The sequence below is a fragment of the Belonocnema kinseyi genome, chromosome 6, assembly GCF_010883055.1.
Source record: "Belonocnema kinseyi isolate 2016_QV_RU_SX_M_011 chromosome 6, B_treatae_v1, whole genome shotgun sequence".
Lineage (NCBI taxonomy): Eukaryota > Metazoa > Arthropoda > Insecta > Hymenoptera > Cynipidae > Belonocnema > Belonocnema kinseyi.
In genome coordinates this window covers 70,055,386-70,073,852 of record NC_046662.1, presented here as the reverse complement: position 1 = coordinate 70,073,852, position 18,467 = coordinate 70,055,386, and the positions used below count along the sequence as shown (strand labels likewise).

Here is an 18,467-nt window from a genome sequence, read left to right as displayed (position 1 = left end):
ATTCAACAGTTGCAAAAAATTTGTATTTTCATCTAAAAAATTCAACGATCTGGTGAAAAATTAAACTAGTTGTTCGAAAGTTCAATGACTTCGTTGAAATTTCATTTCTTTGTTTGAAAATTCATCATTTTCAGTAGAAAATTCATGTATTTTGTAAGAAATTCGAATTTTTTTGGTAGAAAATTCATCCTTTCAATAGAAGATGAAACTATCTTGCTGCAAATTTATGTTTTTTTTTAATTCGTCTTTTATTTAGAAATACAATTTATTTGGTTAACAAAGGAACTGTTTGATTGCAAATTAATCTGTTTTAGTCGAGGATTCAAGTCCTGTTGAATATTTGTCTTAATTTGTTAAATTCACCTATTTTTTATTACAAATTAAAATATTTTCAAACTGAAATATCAAAAATTACATTTTTCGTTAAAAATTTATCTTTTTATTTTATGCATGAATTTTTTCAGCTGAAAATTTTAATATTTGGTTGAAAATTCTTATTTTTAATTGCAAATTTTTTTTCGATAAAAATTGAACTATTCCATTTTTTGATAAAAGCCGATCTTTTCAAGTTTAAAAATTAAAAAATTTGTTCGTATTTTTATGTAATTTATCGAAAATTCGTCTTTTTTGGGAGAAAATCGATTTCTTTTTATAAAAAAATTTCAGCTCAATCTGTTTTGGTTGTGGATTGAACTATTTTGTTCAAAATTGTCCTTTTTTTGGGTTCAATTCAACTGTTTTCGATTTAAAGTGAAAAATCTTTTTTCCCGTTAAAATAAAAACATCAAGAATTAACAACAAAATTTTATTTTATTTTATTTTTGATCTCTGTAAAGAGCGCGAGGCCTAGATTTAAAATTTGTCCCCATCGCTTGCTGTTTATACTTTACCGAATCTTCTGGAGAAAATAATAAAACACTTGACGCATCTTTGTCTCCAAAATTAGACACATTTTAGGATTTCGCCCTAAGTTTACGCGCAAAACCCTTTTTCCATGTTAATTTATTCTTTATGTGCATTTTTCTCTCTGTAATTCGCTTCTGACGACCGGTGAGTGTAGCCGGATCTTGTTTTCTACACTGGACTCAGAAGATTCTCACTATTAACAAAAAGCTTTCTAGGTACTTGTTTTCTCTTCTTCATCTTTTTCATGCGATTTGTAAAAGCATTGAAAATGCAACATCTTCTTTGTAATCGAGATTTCGTTTCCGTTATGTTATCCTCGTTACGAATTTTTCAGTTTTTCCTCGCCAGGGGCTGTCGTGCTTAAACTATACTTTTATCATGCAGATGAGCCTTTATTTTTCGAGCATGGTGTGCAACTTCTTCTATTGTGATGCACTTTAGAATTTCCGATACACGCATTTTTTTTTTTTTTTTGAGTGCATTGCAAATTTGAGATTATAGCTTGACTGCATGTCGATGGTACTTACGTGTGTGCTCGGGCAAATTCTTTAAGAGATGAGACGAAAAATTTGGGAATTTAATTTTATCGGAATTTTTAATTATATTATGCATTTTGTTATGTTTGCAAATTTGAACTCTTGGTTTTTATTTCGCAACTGTAAAGCTTTATATTGCCTTGACAATTTTGAATTTTAATGCCTCTCATTTATTCAATTTGTAAATTACTTTTGACCTTGTAATATAAATAAAATTCCGAAACTATTGAAGACTTTTTTTTTTGAAAGTGGAGTTGATAAACAATTTTAGTATTTCAAATATATGAAAATGTATTAGAAACGCAAATTAGCCGATATTATGTTTGCTCAAGGCTGGTCGCACGCTTGTGATTTGCAAAAGCAACTATTATAATACTGAATTGGACAAAAAATCAAAAACAATTTTTAAAAACTTTCTGAATGAAGGAGGTTCTAAATTTCGAAATATTAAAATTTGTTTTCTCAAGAATCATTAAACGTAAAGTTTCGAAATTTCTCGATTTATTCGGATAGGGATTTGTGAAAATTGTTTCTTATTTTGTTGGCTCAACTGCTTGCTTGGCTGTTTGTTTTCGAATTTCATAGAGTACCACGTATCGTGATTTTACTAATTATTTTTGAAGAAAGAATACTTTAATACAGCATTAAATTGTTAAAAAAATGCGCGTGGCACTCTAAATAAAAAATGAATCTCATATCAGTTTTGTGCCTGCACTATAATAATAATTTTAAGGAACAAGGATCTTTCTTGTTTCTTCTGTCTTATGAGTAATTATTTTGGTCTGGATTCTGGAACTTTACGATATAATTAAGCCAGATTGAGGCAATACAGTTTTTTTTAATATGAAAAGAAAAGTACAAATCCAGTGATATTACGTCTTAAAAGTACAGAATCTTCCTAATCAATACTTGCTTTACTACTGTAAATATTTTTGATGATATATAACTGAAATGCTACAGTTTTATTAAAACTGTATTTTTCGTTACTGATTTGCAATTTCATTCAAAGGTAAGGCAGAAATATAACAAATTACGATAAAAAGCTTTAGTCAAAGATAGAGCGAACAAGTCTTAATTATTTTTTACGAGATTTGAACCTAATATTCCTCTCATAAAACTAGAGTTTAAAGGATTTTATTTTTGTAGATAATAGATTGAAAATGAATGGTGTCTACTTACCTGGAAAATCTGTAAAATCCCGGAAATATAATGGAAACTTTTTCTTAAGTCAAAAAATATTTTTAAATCGTAGTAAAAAATTGAAAAGCAAAATTTTTTTATTTTTAAAGGTAACTTTTAAAGTACGGGGTTTAGAATGATTTGAATCATCATTTTATCATTTTCATTATTCTCAAGAAAATATATTTTATTCATGGCATTATTATGTGAAATATGTACTGAATTTTAAGTATAAAGATAAAATCAATTTTTTAAAAATGATTATTATTCAAATTTATGGACTTAATTATTTAGTCATTCGATGGTTATAATCTATTCATTCACGAATATCATTTAATCATTTATCAAAAGTCACTAAATGAAACACATTAATTAATTAATTAATTTAATCACAAGAATTACTTTTTTACCGAAAAAATTAAGTTTGAATAATAAAAATGATTTAAAACAACAAAAAACTTAATTTTCAAAAAAGTAGTTCCACTTTCAACCAATTAATTGAATTTTCAATTTAAAAAATATGAATTATCAGCAAAATGTGGTACATTTGATATTTTGTAACCAAAGAATATTAAATTTTCCATAAAAATCATTTGAATTTAATCAAGCAGTTGCATTTTCAACCCAAAAAGGTTTAATTTCTACTAAAAGAGATGAATTTTCAACAAAATACATATTTTTTAAACGAAATATTAGAAATAAAAAATAATTCAATAAAATAGTATTGAAGCAAATAATTTAATTTTCTACAAAACTTTTAAAATATCAAACCAAAAAGATGATATGTCTACAAAACAGTTAAATTTTAGAGCCGATAATACGATTTAAAAAAAAAAAATCAAATTTACAGCAAGTAATTAAATTTTTTTACGAAACTGTTAAGATTTCAAGTTAAAAAGATCTTAATTGTAAAAAAAAAACATTCTAATTTGTAACCCGAAAAACGATCTGTAAAGAAAATAATTTTCAAACAAATAGTTGGAGTTTCAACTAAATAATTTAATTTTCCGCCAATTTGTTAAATTTCCAAGCTAAAAAGAACAATTTTCTATACAAAAATTAAATTTTCAATCCAAAAGTATAAATTTTCAGTGAAAAATGTCGTTGTTAACCAAAATGTTAATTTGCAACCAGATATTTTATTTTTCTATCAAATTTTTAATTTTAAAGATAAAAAGTTGAATTTTATACAGAACAGTTTAATTTTTAATCTGAAAAGATAAATTTTCAACTAAAAAGTTAAATTGTCACCCAAATAGTTGAATTTTCTACTTAACTTTAAAAATGTTAAGCCAAAAAGACAAAGTTTCTACAGAACATGTATATTTTTAACCCGCAAACATGATTTTTTAAAAAAGGTAATTTTCAACCAAATAGTTGAATTTGTAAAAAATGGATTAATTTTTTCAAAGCCAGTTGCATTCTTAACCAAAAACATGAAATTTGTACGACGAGAGATAAATTTTTAAACCAAAATACGAATTTTCAAGAAAAAAGTGGAATTTTCAAGAAAAGTGTTGAATTTTCTACTCAAAAATATGAATTTACAGCAAAAAAGTTAATTTTCAACCAAAACGTTGAATTTTCATCCAAACAGTTTGAATTTTCTATCAAACTGTTAACATTTTAAACCAAAAATGCGAATTTTTAATAAAAGATGTGAATTTTGAACAAAAGAGTTCATTTTCAACTAAATAGTTGAATGTATACGAAAAACGGATTTATTTTCTTAAACCCAGTGTCATTTTTAATCAGAAATCAATAAATTTCTACGATAAGAGATGAATTTTTAAACCAAAATACGAATTGAAAATAAAAGAGTTGAATTTTCAACCCAAAAATATGAATTTACAGAAAAAAGTTAATTTTCAACCAAAACGTTGAATTTTCATCCAAACAGTTTGAATTTTCTATCAAACTGTAAACATTTTAAACCAAAAATGCGAATTTTTAATAAAAGATGTGAATTTTGAACAAAAGACTTCATTTTCAACTAAATAGTTGAATGTATACGAAAAACGGATTTATTTTCTTAAACCCAGTGTCATTTTTAATCAGAAATCAATAAATTTCTACGATAAGAGATGAATTTTTAAACCAAAATACGAATTGAAAATAAAAGAGTTGAATTTTCAACCCAAAAATATGAATTTACAGAAAAAAGTTAATTTTCAACCAAAACGTTAATTTGTCACCAAAAAGTTTAATTTTCTATCAAAATGTTGAATTTTTAAGCGACGAAATTTTTACAGAACAGTTAAATTTTCAACGCAAAAAAGTTCCTTTTTTACCAAACAGTTGAATTTCTACGCAAATAATTTGAATTTGCTATCAAAATGTTAAAAATTTAAACCAAAAATACGAATTTTTAATAAAAGATTTGAATTTTCAGCAAAAGAGTTCATTTTTAACTGAATAGTTGAATTTATAAGAACAAATTGATTTATTTGATTAAAACCAGTCTCATTTTTAACCAGAAAACAATACATTTCTACGATAAGAGATGAATTTTTAAACCAAAATACAAATTTAAAAAAAAAGAGTTGAATTTTCAACCCAAAAAATTTGTACATAACTGTTAAATTTTCAACTCAAAACAGTTTCAACAAAAAAGTTAATTTTCAAACAAATAGTTGAATTTGTTAAAAAAAACTTAAAATTTCAAGCTAAAAATACGAATTTTTAATCAAAGATTTGAATACTCAACAAAAGAGTCCAGTTTCAATCAAATAATTTAATTTTCTACCTAAGAAACTCTTTTAAAAATCTGGAATTGTCAGAGGTTTCCCTTGGATTTTCGGAAAAAGAAAATCTGTAATTTTTTTCGAAATTCAAATATGAACACGTGTCGCCGGACACCTCCCATTTCCCTCATACGGGGAAATGTTGAATTTTCGAAAAACTTAACTCCTACTTCAGGGTTCGATCGCCACTTGCCAAGTTTTTTAGAGATTGAAGAGGAGTATCTACGAAATAAAACCATACTAATAACTTTTATTTTCAACCCGCCCTTACCTTCTTCACCTACAGCGCCCCAAACATGAGCCGAAAATAAAACTACATTTTTACGGGGTTAGGGGTGAGTTAAAAATATTATTTATTCGTATGGTTTTATTTCGAAGCCACTCATCTTCAATCCCTAAAAAACTTGGCACGTGTCTATCATATTTTGTTGTATGAATTCAATATTTCGAAAATCCAAATTTTTGTGAAATTAAAAAAAAGTTACGTATTTTCTTTCTCCGGAAATGGAAACTTTTGCAGGCTCACTTGTGTTTTTTTGGATCACCCTAGTAAACACCCTTTGATAATTCATGCTTTTTGTTTTATGTTTGAGTAACATAAAAATCAGGCGAACGTAGCAACTTATTAAAAAAATAAAATAAAAAAATGAATCTTGAACTCATTTTTTGGCTAGTTTTAACGTAAAGTTCTCAAAAGAATCCCGATATTGTCTGCAATTTGGTGGTGGTACGATTGATGAATGATGATGGGATTGAACGCGTAGGCACGCAGCAAGCCCGAGTTTTTGGTGCTACATATCGGCCCATCTACACAGTGTCGCAGGGTCCGGTGGCACCCTCACGAAGACACCGATCCCAAAACCAGAACCAGCGTCATCCCCAATCCCATTCATCACCAGCCCCTCCTCCCTACCAACAATCCCACCAACTGCAGAATCAGCAACAGCAACAGCAGCAGCAGCAACTACAACAATCACAACAACCTCGCCAACTCCGTCATCCGAATCACAGCGGTCTTCGCCACAGTTACAGTTCCTCCAGCCAGGGATTCCAGAGTCTGGAGACGGTGTCGGGGTATCCTCCAAGATTGTAAACCGAATTCTCACAATCAGAGGTAAATCGGAACGCCGAGAACAGTGTCCGTGGAGTTAAAGCAAGCTAAAGGCTGGCTCGTCCGAATGGCTTTTAAGTTTCGTTTTTTACACGCACACAAAGTGCTTGTCTGCTGCCGAATCTACGTCGTTTTATCAAGCTTGGTTTTTTCTTTATAGATCCTGATCCAGTTTTTTCAACCTCAGACAATGATCAACCAAACATCCTGCATCGACCAAGTGATAGACTAATACCAGGCCTCACAGCTGCCTCCTTTTTTTTCCCTCGCAACTATTTTCACTCTTGATTTTTGCCATTTCAATTAACAGGAGGGTGTCTACGGGTGTCAGGGATTTTGTTCGAGTGTGTGCTCAATTTTCTTTTTTTAACTGCAATATTAAATTGAATAATAATTATTCTTTATTTGTAAAAGTAGCTTTATATAACTTTATTGAAATGTTCTGTTGAAATTTTGTTTTGTTTTGTTTGTTTGTTTGAAATTAAGGTTTTTTAATGAAAATTTAACTATTCTAATTCTTGACAATTCAACATTTTGTTTACAATTTTTTATCTCTCTTGATTAAAAAATATTTCTTAGTTGAAAATTCAACTCACGTTGAAAACTTATATTTATGGTTTTATTCAAATGTTTTGGATTAATAATCCAAATTTCGTTGTTGAAATATCAACTACATCTTTTCTGCTTAATATATCTTTTTGGGAGTGAAAATTTCATTACTTGGTTGAAAGTTAAACTCTTTTGGTAAAAATTATATTTTTTTAAAAGATTTATCATTTTAATTGAAAACTCATCACTTGGTTAAAAAATGAGATATTTGATTGAAAATTCGTTTCTTTTTTTTTCACTGAAAATGAGTTTTGTTTTTTACTGAAAATTTAACTTACAGTTGAAACTTTAACTATTTTCTTAAAATTAAAAAAAAAATAATATTCTCTTGAAAATTCGTGTTTGTTTTGTTTTTTTGTTGAAATTAAGGTCTTTTAATAAAAATGTAACTATTCTAGTTCTGGTTAAAAATGCATGTATTTTGTTGAAAATTTGTTCTTTTGGATAGAAAGTTAATATTCTTGGTTAAAAGTTTATCTTTTTGCTTAAAAATTCAACAGTTCGTTTGCAATTTTTTACCTCTCTTGATTGAAAAATATTTCTTAGTTGAAAATTTATCTCGTGTTGAAAACATGTATTTTTGGTTTTATTCTAATGTTTTTGACTGAAAATCAAAATATTTTTTGGCTGAAATATCAACTACTACATCTTTTCTTCATAATTTGTCTTTTTGGGAATGAAAATTTGATTACTTGGTTGAAAGTTCTACTCTTTTGGGAAAAATTATATTTTTTGAAAGATTTGTCATTGTAATTGAAAACTCGTCACTTTGATTAGAAAATGAGATATTTTGTTGAAAATTCGTGTTTTTTTTTTTTTGCTGAATTGAATTTTTTTTACTGAAAATTTAACTTCCATTTTTTGCTTAAAAATTAATTTTAAACTGACAATTTAACTATTCAATTTTTGGATTTAATTTTTCTTATTCCATAATTCGTCTTTTGGTAGAAATGAATCTTCTTGCTTGAAAATTTATCTTTTTTGTTAAAAATCCAAATATTCCAGTTAAAGTTTCATAATTTTAGTTGAAAATTAATCACTTTCTTTGAAAAGTTGTCTTTTTTATTTTTGTATTATTTATTTATTATTTATTTAAGTCTCTTTTTGTTTTGAAACTCAACTATTCCAGTTAAAGATTCATCATTTTATGTAAAAATTGATCTTTTTGGTTTAAAATTCTACTATATATTTGGAAATTGGGTTTTCTTTGTTGAAAATTCAAGTATTCCGTTGCAAATCGGGGTTTTTGGTAGAAAATTAATTTCTTGGTTTGAAAATTACTTTTTTGGTCAAAAATGAAACCACTTTCAAAAAGAGATGATTTTTCATAACGAACAGACGAATTTTCAACAAAAGAATTGAGTTTTCAACAAAAAAGCTCATTTTTAACTAAAAAGTTTAAATACAATTAAATAGTTCAATTTTCCACCAAATTGTTGAATGTTCAAGCTAAAAAAGACGAATTTTCTTCACAAAAGTTGAGTTTTCTGTCCAAAAATATAAACTTTCACTACAAACTTTAATTTACAACCACAAAGTTAATTTGCATCCAAATACTTTAATTTTCTACCAAATTTTTTATTTTTCAAGATAAAAATACGAATTTTCTACACTACAGTTGAATTCTCAATCCGAAAATATAAATTTTCAACAAAAAATTCCATTTTCAACTCAAAAGTTGAATTTTCAGCAAATATTTCAATTTTTAACAAAACTTCAAACATTTTAAGACAAAAAGACGAATTTTTTACTGAAAATTCTTTTTTTTTTGTTTGTTGAAATTTCGTCTATGCCAAATGAAGATTCATCATTCTAACGAAAAAATGATCACTTCGGCTATATTTTTTTCCATGTTTGGTTGAAAATTGATCTTTTAGTGGAAATTTCATTTATTTGGCTGAAAATTGATTGTTCAAATTCATGGACTTTAAGGATAAATTCAAGAAATGAGTAGTTATGTTTCGAGTGTTATTCAATGATTAATTAATCAATGGTGAAACATATTAATTGAATCCCTATAAACTGAAAAAAAACATTATTTATAATAAACTTGCGAAACTATACATATTCCAAGTCGATTGTTTAAAAAAATGCAAAATATTTTAATGGCTCCGTACTATGAAATCGTATACGTGGAAAAAACCTGGAATTATCAGGCAATTTATTTCCAGGATTTGAGTAGACACCCTGACTTATCAGTAATTTTTTTGAATCATCTATATGGGAAATAAATAAACAGAGCCTGTGAGGCAAATTTTGAATTCCTTCAGCGAAATTCCCTCTTTGAATTAACATCCTGGAACTGAAATCTTGTGCCTAACTCTTGCAAAAGTAACAACGACTATCAAATCAAGTCACTACCTCATGCCTACACCATTTTTCCTATCCAAATGTTGCTGTTGTCATTGTTGCTGATGTCTCGAAAAAATCGCTGTACGCCCTTTTCTGATTATATTGCAGCTCTAATTATGATTTCAGGAATGATCTCACGCAATTAGCCAGAACGCACATAAGCTACTCTGTTTTTCTATTTCAAGTTTTTCATATCGACACCAGTTATAACTTGACACCCGGAGTTTATTTTTTGTGCTCAATAACAAAACTGATCGATCGAGGCTTTCAATGTTTTTTTGTTTTTTTTGTTGTTGTTTTTTTTTTTATCCATGAAGTGACTTTTTGTTGAGAAGGGGGATTATCATCCGATTTTCTGATTACAGGTAGCGATCTATTGACCAGCCTCACATCAACCTTCGATCGCAAATGGAAGTCTCTGGTGAACCCGACGAGTCAACCTCCCTCGTTCATCGAAACCTCGAGTGTCACGAACGTCCCCGCCGAAGTCAAAGAAGAAAAACCTGCTGAGCGAACTCAAGCTAGATTCACAACTGAAGTTTACAGAGATCCGAGTCTACACAGGTCGACTGCTGACAAGGCGAAATCTCTTAATCAGAAAAATGTAAGTCCTGCATTCTTCTTTTCCCATCATCCTTTGGGTTTCAATAGTTTCCAAATATATTTCGTTAAGCGTTTTGAAATCTTTGCAATTTTCTGTAATCTTTGAAACCTTTGTGAAATCTTTGAAATGTTTTTTAATGCGATGCCGTTCAGGAGCATGAGGACACCTAGAAAACTAGCGATTAAAAATATTCTCACGCTTCTCGCAGGATATCCCGAGAAGAATGTAAGATAGAATGATTTGTGAAAAAAGCGTTGGAAATTTTATTAAATTTCACGTTTCATATGGGCCTTGTTTGAAGTATTTTTGATAAATAAAGACTGAGTTTATTAGTGAGAATGGCCGTTTTAGTTTCGGAAATTTTCCAATTTCTATGATTCAACTTCAACTCCCGGCAAAATCCAGGAAAATAATGGTTAATCTATTAAAGTCAAATGTTCAATTCAAGGGATTTTAAAAGATTTTATGTAAGATTTTAGGGTATTTTAAAAGATTCGAAGGAATTTTTAATAGATTTCAATAATTTTCAGAAATTCCAAAGAATTTAAACATTTTATTGTATTTTTAAAGATTCCAAGACATGTTTAAGGGCTTTACAAATTTTCGAAAGGATTTAAAATATCTTAGGAAAATATTCCAAGACATTCTTAATAGGTTTTAATAATTAGAGTGATTTCAAAGGATTCGCAATATTTTAGGATATTGTTCAAATTTTCAAGGAATTTTCAATACCTTTAAAAAGTTGTAAGGGTTTGAAAAATATTTCAAAGAGTTTAAAATGATCTAGGAAAATATTCCAAGGAATTTCTAAGAGATTTCAATAATTTCAAGTAATTTCGAATGATTTTGAAGAGTTAAGGGTATTACAAAACGTCAAAATAATTTTCAAGAGCTTTGAAAAGTTTCAAGGATTTTGAAAGATTCGAAATGTTCTAGGAAAATATTCCCAAGAATTTTTAATAAATTTCAATAATTTTAAGATATTTAAAATGATTTTGAAGATTTTAGAGTATTTTAAAACGTCCAAATAATTTTCAAGAGCTTAAAAAGTGTTTAGAGGGTTTGAAAAGAATTAAAATGTTTTAGGATGTTATAAAACATTTGAAGGGATTCTAAAGTATTCTAAATAATTGAAAGCACTTTTAAAGAATCCAAAAAGATTTTGAAGGGCTTTAAAAAGTTTCAAAAGATTTTAAAACATTTCAAAAGAATTTGATATATCTTAGGAAAGTATTTGGAGGAATTTTTAATAGATTTCTATAATTTGAAAGTGATTCCAAAATTTTCTTAGGATTTTAAGGTATTTTTGATATTTCCAATGAATTTTCAAGAGCTGTAAAAAGTATCAAGGGATTTTAAAAGATTTGAAATATTTTAGGGCATTTCAAAATATTCCAAGGAATCTTGAATAGATTTTAATAATTTGAAGGGATTCCAAGGAATTTTTAATAGGTTTCAATAATTGGAATGATTCCAAAGGATTCTCAAAATATTAGGATATTGTTCAAATTTTCAAGGGATTTGCAATACCTTTAAAAAGTTTTAAGGGATTGAAAAATATCCAACGGATTTGAAATGATCTAGAAAAATACTCCAAGGAATATTTAATAGATTTCAATAATTCCAAGTGATTTAAAACGATTTTGAAGATTTTAGGGTATTTTAAAACGTCCACCGAATTTTCAAGAGCTTTAAAAAGTTTCAAGGATTTTAAAGGATTTGAAATGTTTTATAACAATATTCCCAAGAATTTTTAATATATTTCAATAATTTTAAGTAATTTAAAATGATTTAGAAGATTTTAGGGTATTTTAAAATGTGTAAGTAATTTTCAAGAGCTTTAAAAAATGTCGAGGATTTTAAAAGATTTAAAATGTTCTAGGAAAATATTCTCAAGAATTTTTAATAGATTTCAATCATTGCAAGTGATTTAAAATGATTTTGAAGATTTTAGGGCATTTTAAAATGTCCAAGTAATTTTGAAGAGCTTTAAAAATTTTCGAGGGTTTTAAAAGATTTGAAATGTTTTAGTATATTCTAAAAGACGTGAAGAAATTCTAAATAATTGCTAGTACTTTTGAAGATTTCAAGGAAGTTTTAAAAGCTTTCAAAGGTTTAAAAAGATTTTAAAACATTTCAAAAGAATTTGAAACATCTTAGGAAAATATTCGCAGGAATTTTTAATAGATTTCTGTAATTGGAAGTGATTCCAAATTGTTCCTGGGATTTTAGGGTATTTTTTTATATTTCCAATGAATCTTCAAAAGCTGTAAAAAGTATCAAGGGATTTTAAAAAATTTGAAATATTGTAGAGCATTCTAAAAGATTCCAAGGAATCGGGAATAGATTTTAATAATTTGAAGGGATGCCAAAGGATTTTGAAGATTTTATGGTATTTTTAAAGATTTCAAGAAATTTTTAAGGGCTGTAAAAAGTTTCGAAAGTATGTAAAATATCTTTGAAAAATATTCCAAGAAATTTTTAATAAGTTTTAATAATTGATTTGATTTCAAATGATTCGCAAGATTTTAGGATATTATTTAAATTTTCAAGGAATTTTCAATATCTTTAAAAAGTTTTAAGGGATTGGGAAATATTTCAAAGGATTTGAAATGACCTAGGAAAATATTAGGGTCTTTCAAAAGACGTGAAGAAATTCTAAAGAATTCTAATTAATTGCCAGTACTTTTAAAGATTCCAAGGAAGTTTTAAGGCCTTTAAAAAGTTTGAAAAGATTTCAAGACATTTAAAAAGAATTTGAAGTATCTTAGGAAAATATTCGAAGGAATTTTTAATAGATTAAAAATTGTTTAAGGGTATTCTAAAAAATTACCAAAAATTTGTAATAGATTTTTAAAATTTGAAATAATTCCAAAGGATTTTAAAGATTTCAGGGTTTTTATAAAATTCTAAGAAATTTTCAACAGCTTTCAAAAGTTTTAAGGGATTTCAAAGTATTTGAATTGTTATAATAAAATTGTTCAAAGAATTTTCAATGGATTTTAAAAGATTTCACGGTATTTTAATAAATATTCCTTGAATTCAGGAATTGTCTTTTATCACATTTTATAGAATTTCACGACATTTTATAATATTTTCATAGATTTCAAAGAAATCATTCACAAGAAATGAGGATTTCGTAGGGTTTCAAAGATTAGAAGACATTTTAAAATATGTTTTGCCATATATTTAAATTTATTTGGAATTTACCCTACATTTTCTAAAATTCTTTTACATTCGCTGGCATTCTCTTTTATATGATTACATTATTTTAAATTCCCTTGAAATTTTCTATGCCTATTTAAAACTTAATGATTTCCCCTTAAATTCCGTAAAATTCACTGAAACTTTACTGGAATCAATATAATTTTTATATTTTTTTGCAATTCGTTCAAATTCTTGGAATTTAACTTTCATTATTTTGAAGTCTTTTGAATTTATCCTGAATTTGTTGAATCTCACTTGAAATTTTTTTTTAAATTCATCGAATTCTTTTATACTCAAAAGAACATTAGTTGCATTATTAATGTACTTTTAGTTTCCTTTTTGAGTTAGAAATCAGCTTGTGCAGCCGTCAAAACAATAAATGAATAATTTATTAATTTAAATTAAAATTTTTCCCCGCTTATGAAAGATTCTGTATTAAAAATGTTACAATATTAGACTTTTGATCTTTATTCCTCAAAGAGTACACTTTCGTAAAATTACATAAAAAGTTTACTGGGTGTTCGGCACCCTAGGGTATGGCAAACATGTGCTGTACCGACGGTATTGGATAGTTTTTTAAAAGAAAATCAATTAATGATGTTTGATCTATCTAGTTTAAGGAGAAAAAGGTTTTATAACAGTTTTTTAAATTTAAAATATTTAAAAAAATCCTTTCTGCTAAAAAAATTTAAAAATGACATCTTTCACTCTAAAATTCATAACTTTTTAAGTTTTTGATACTTTTACTTAAAATTGTACTTGAATACTTCTAAAATAAAATTATTCTTATAGTGTTTGTTCCAAAAAAGATATTTATTCTTAAAAAATAAAAGCTTCAATTCAATGAAACACCGTACTTTGCGTGATTAAACTATTTAATTGATCTTAAACTGCGTATAAAAATGATCAAAATAATGTGAAAATGACATAGAAAAATAGGTTTTCATGTAATTTGTTAATCTGGCACCATATGGCTTAAATAGTAATGGTCAGGTAAAACAAAAAATTAGTAAGGAAAAAGTCAGAGAATTTAGAAAATAAAGTTTTGCAGCCACTCTGATTTTTTGAAATTTTAATCTGCAATACATTTTTCTCATTACAGCACGTCCCGGAAAAAGATTCAGATTCCGGAATAGTGGATACGACCGAGTCCAGTGTCGCCGACTTGCCAGACAACGATCGTCACGTCTCGAGCAAAAAATCACAAAAAGACGAAGCCACCTCAAGTACATTTCTGGACGCAAGTGAAAAAGACGAAACCGTAAAGCTCGAGCAATCTTCCCACACAAAAAAGCGATCTGATTCCTCGCCCGACTTTCAAGACACCCCATCATCCACAAGCTCTCCTTCTCACCGCGACCCCGTTGACAATACCCCATCCAAAACCGACGACTCTTCCCAAAAAAACGATTCCGTCGATCCCTCCTATTCCAACAAGCTGAAAAAATTTGAGAGCATGAGTCAAGCCACCTCGGAACCCAGATCTCGCTTAAAAAGATCCGAGTCGCTAAACAAGCGTACCGAGAACGTGACATCGAAGCTGAAAAGATCGGAAAGTTTAAACAAACACTCCTCAGATCGACCTCTCACTTCTCCAAGCAACGGGAAGCTAAAACGTTCCGAAAGCCTGAACAAGCACTCGGATCGGTCCGAGTCCCCAAACAGTAAACTCAAGCGATCCGAGTCTCTCACGAAAACCGAGAAAACGGAATCGAACATCAGCAAAAGGCGGCAATCGGTCAGGAAGGAAAGTGCGACCAAACTGAAGAGGAAGAACGGAATGCCTGAGCGTTCGATTAAAAGGAGACATACCGTTGGCGGGACCAAGGACTTTGACAAAGTGCACTGGCTTGATAATAAGCTCCAAGCCGAGGCCGAGAAGATTATTAAGAATGACAAGCCAACGAAGAAGAGCCAGCTACGCACCAGTTCACCAGATCTCAGCAGCAATCGATACAATCTTGCTGATACCAGTTTTCTCATTGAAGTCAGCTTTCGCGGACCCAGCAACGTCGTCTTCAACGTCACGAATGCCCGTCCTCAGTCCCTCCCCGATGGGACCCTCACATCGAAAGTTTACAAAGTGCCCCTAGAAAGTCACGTTTAGTCTAAGAGAGGATAATCCTAGTTCAAATAACGTTCATATCAATTAGAGTTCTAACGAGGAGATAACAGAATTTCGGGAATGCGAGCAATTTACGATTAAATATAATCAGAATTTTTTATTTTGATTTATATGATTGGTGAGAATAGAAGATTTCTATTTAGCCAAGACCCAATATATATTTGAATATGTCCAAGTTTGAGTTGATACAAACTTGAGTGAATATTTTCAAAAGTAACATAATTTTCCTTGAAATATCGAGTTAAATCCCCGATTTTAAATTCTCCGGAATCTTGGAACTCTTATATCAATGCTCTTTCCTAAATTCACGAGCCAAAATGATGGGCCAATTTGCGGCATAGACATTTTACTTAGCGCCAAAATAGGTAGATTCGATGAAGAATTTTCAGTATTGGAAAGATTAATCTTTTTCTTCTGTTTTTATTTGTCCCGCGTTCGACGTTTTCGTTGGCTGATAAATATCCTTGGAGGAAAGTAACGATTATGAAAGTTTAGGATCAGTTAAGATTGGAAGGCGGAATTTTATCTTACAATATCTACACATTGTCAATTATCTACAAATTGTGAATTGTGATCGTGCAATTTTGTTTTGTTTTTGTATATACGCTTTCATATTACGAGGAGTTTGCGAATATTTGAGAATATTTGAGAGGGGTATGGTAGGGTTGACGACTTTAGAATCGTTTCTCGGCTGCATTAACGATTCTTCTAAAGAAATCGTAAAGGTGAAAAACTCTGATATTCGCCGATAAGAAAACTTCGATACGTGATATCTCTCTAAGTTTGGATTTATATTTTACTATGGTTATGATAATCATTTTACGATTGCGAGAAATTCGCCTTAGTTGGTAAGTTATTGAATTTATTCTGTACTATTCTGATCGGTACTTCTTTTCGAGACTAGCTACTGCGATTCGTTTGTAAAAAGTACGTAGGACCTGGCTTGGAATCTCATCCGGAAATATGTTCCTTAATTTCGAGAAAGGAAGAAAGAAAAGAAAGAAAAGACGCTGTTGCTTTTGAAACGAATCTAAATTTCGTTGTTCGGCATTGACAATTATTGAATTAATAATCAGTAGAAGCGAAACGTGAGAGCTATTAATGTACATATTCGAGTAAGTGAGGAAGGACGATTTATCGAAGGATTATTAAAGAAAAGACAGTGTGTGACCGGTGAGAGTGATTTCTCGTGGAATAAAGCTTAAGGAATTAGTTGCGTTTCCTTTTGTAAATGATAGATATTTTTTGAATCGCTGAGCAGGGCTTTTAATGATTAAAGCTCGATGTATTCTTTTTTTTCTATTTCTATTATCGTAGGGCAGCTTATTATTGCGAGATTGCTTAAGATTGTGCACGAGACTATTATGTATGCAAGTTGATCGAATTGCCAAATCAGTCAGCTGTTGTAAAATGTCCTCTGTTCTGTCGAAATGAAAAACGGCGTGATATGTACATTGGAAACTCGACTTGGCCACGATTATTAATTATTAATAACAAATTGTAAATATAGGTGATGAATCTATTGAAATTGTCCTCCTGGGAACGATAGTAATATGCTATTTATTTCTAAATGATAGTGATTGTGATTGTATTATTTATAATTATGTATTTAAGTCTGTTGTTTTCAAGTTTCGGTGATGTTGGACAGAAATTATTAAATTTGTACATAAATCGATCAATAAATACACATAAATACAATTTATTTATTTATTTATTTAGCTCCCTTGCAATGCGTTTTCAAATTATTCTAATGATGAGCAATCGACCAGCACTGTAATGTAAACAGATTGCTTTTCTAGTGAATGTTAGGCAATAACTGAAACATTTTTGAAAAAGAATTTAAAAAATAAACTGATGCGATGTAGGCCCTGGAAAAAAGTGGGAGTATCTACTATTAGTTTTAAACAAGATGTAAATTTTCTACAAAGCTATTTGAATTTTTAATCCAAAAAGACTATTTTTCAACAAAAAAAATTAATTTTCAACCAAAAATGATGATTTTTAAAAAAAATTCTTGAATTTTCAAACAAATAATTAAATTTCTATGCAAGAAAGATGAAATTTCTATTAAAACTGATTAATTTGTAAATATTTACCTACACAGTTTATCTACACAAAAATGATTTCTTTACAAAGTGGTTAAAAAAAAATTGTCGAACAAACTAGCTGAATTTTCAACCAAATAGTTGCATTTTTATTCTAGAAAGATGAAATTTCTACTAAACTGCTGCATTTTTAAATAAATAAAAAAAAACAATTTAAAAAAATTTGAATTTCCATAAACAAATTCTAGTTTTAATTTTGAACAAAAAAAAAATATAAATTTTAAATAAGTAAATCTTCTACCAAGAAATTTAAATTTTCAACCCAAAAAAAGCGATTTTTCAACAAAGCAGTTAAATTTCCAACCAAAAAGGATGACTTTTTAACAAAATTGTTGAATTTTCAACCAAATAGTTACATTTTTATTCAAGAAAGATGAAACTTCTATTAATACAGATGATTTTTAGTTTGACTTTTCAATATTAGGATATTAGTTTTAAACAAGATGTAAATTTTCTACGAAGATATTTGAATTTTCAACCCGCAAAGACGATTTTTCAACAAAATATTTGAATTTCCAACAAAAAATTATGACTTTTTAACAAAATTGTTGAATTTTCAATAAAATAGTTCTTCTTTATTCATAATGTGTCCCCTAAGGGTTTACATGACTTCCATTCCTTACAATCTTTCCGTTTACATCTATATATTTTTTACAATCTTATCCTTTCTATATATACAATTATTTACAACTATTTACATAAAGTCTTATATCTAGTTCCTGCGATAGCGCAATTTCGGACTTATTAGTAAGCGAGTGAGCGAGCTAACGAAAGCGAGAGTGCAAGCGAGAGAGAGAGAGAGTATGAGAACGCAAACGCATCTTAGTCTACTTATCTTTTACTTTACCATTACTTACAATTTTCACGCTTCTAATCTAAACGACTTGCGTTTCCTTTTTCTTTCACTTTCTTTATACCCCCATTTACCTTTTTCACGTGCATTCTTTCATTCTCCCTCATTCGCTCCCCTAGCACCCTCTAACTCCTTC

At 28.8% G+C, this 18,467-nt stretch overlaps 1 protein-coding gene across 15 annotated transcripts in view; it reads left to right on the top strand.

The window, feature by feature from the left end:
- Positions 1–17,071, top strand: part of LOC117174310 (rho GTPase-activating protein 21-B-like) — a 272,591-nt gene extending 255,520 nt beyond the window's left edge. For 14 of the 15 annotated variants that reach the window (XM_033363301.1, XM_033363309.1, XM_033363308.1 and 11 more), the window contains 2 exons: positions 9,803–10,041; positions 14,351–17,071. In XM_033363301.1, the coding sequence (XP_033219192.1) occupies positions 9,803–10,041; positions 14,351–15,355 (1,244 nt within the window). In that variant the 3' untranslated portion in view covers positions 15,356–17,071. Of the gene's footprint in view, positions 1–6,129; positions 6,480–9,802; positions 10,042–14,350 lie in introns of those variants that run through there. The other variant, XM_033363310.1, reaches the window with a different exon arrangement.
- Positions 17,072–18,467: the final 1,396 nt, after the last annotated feature.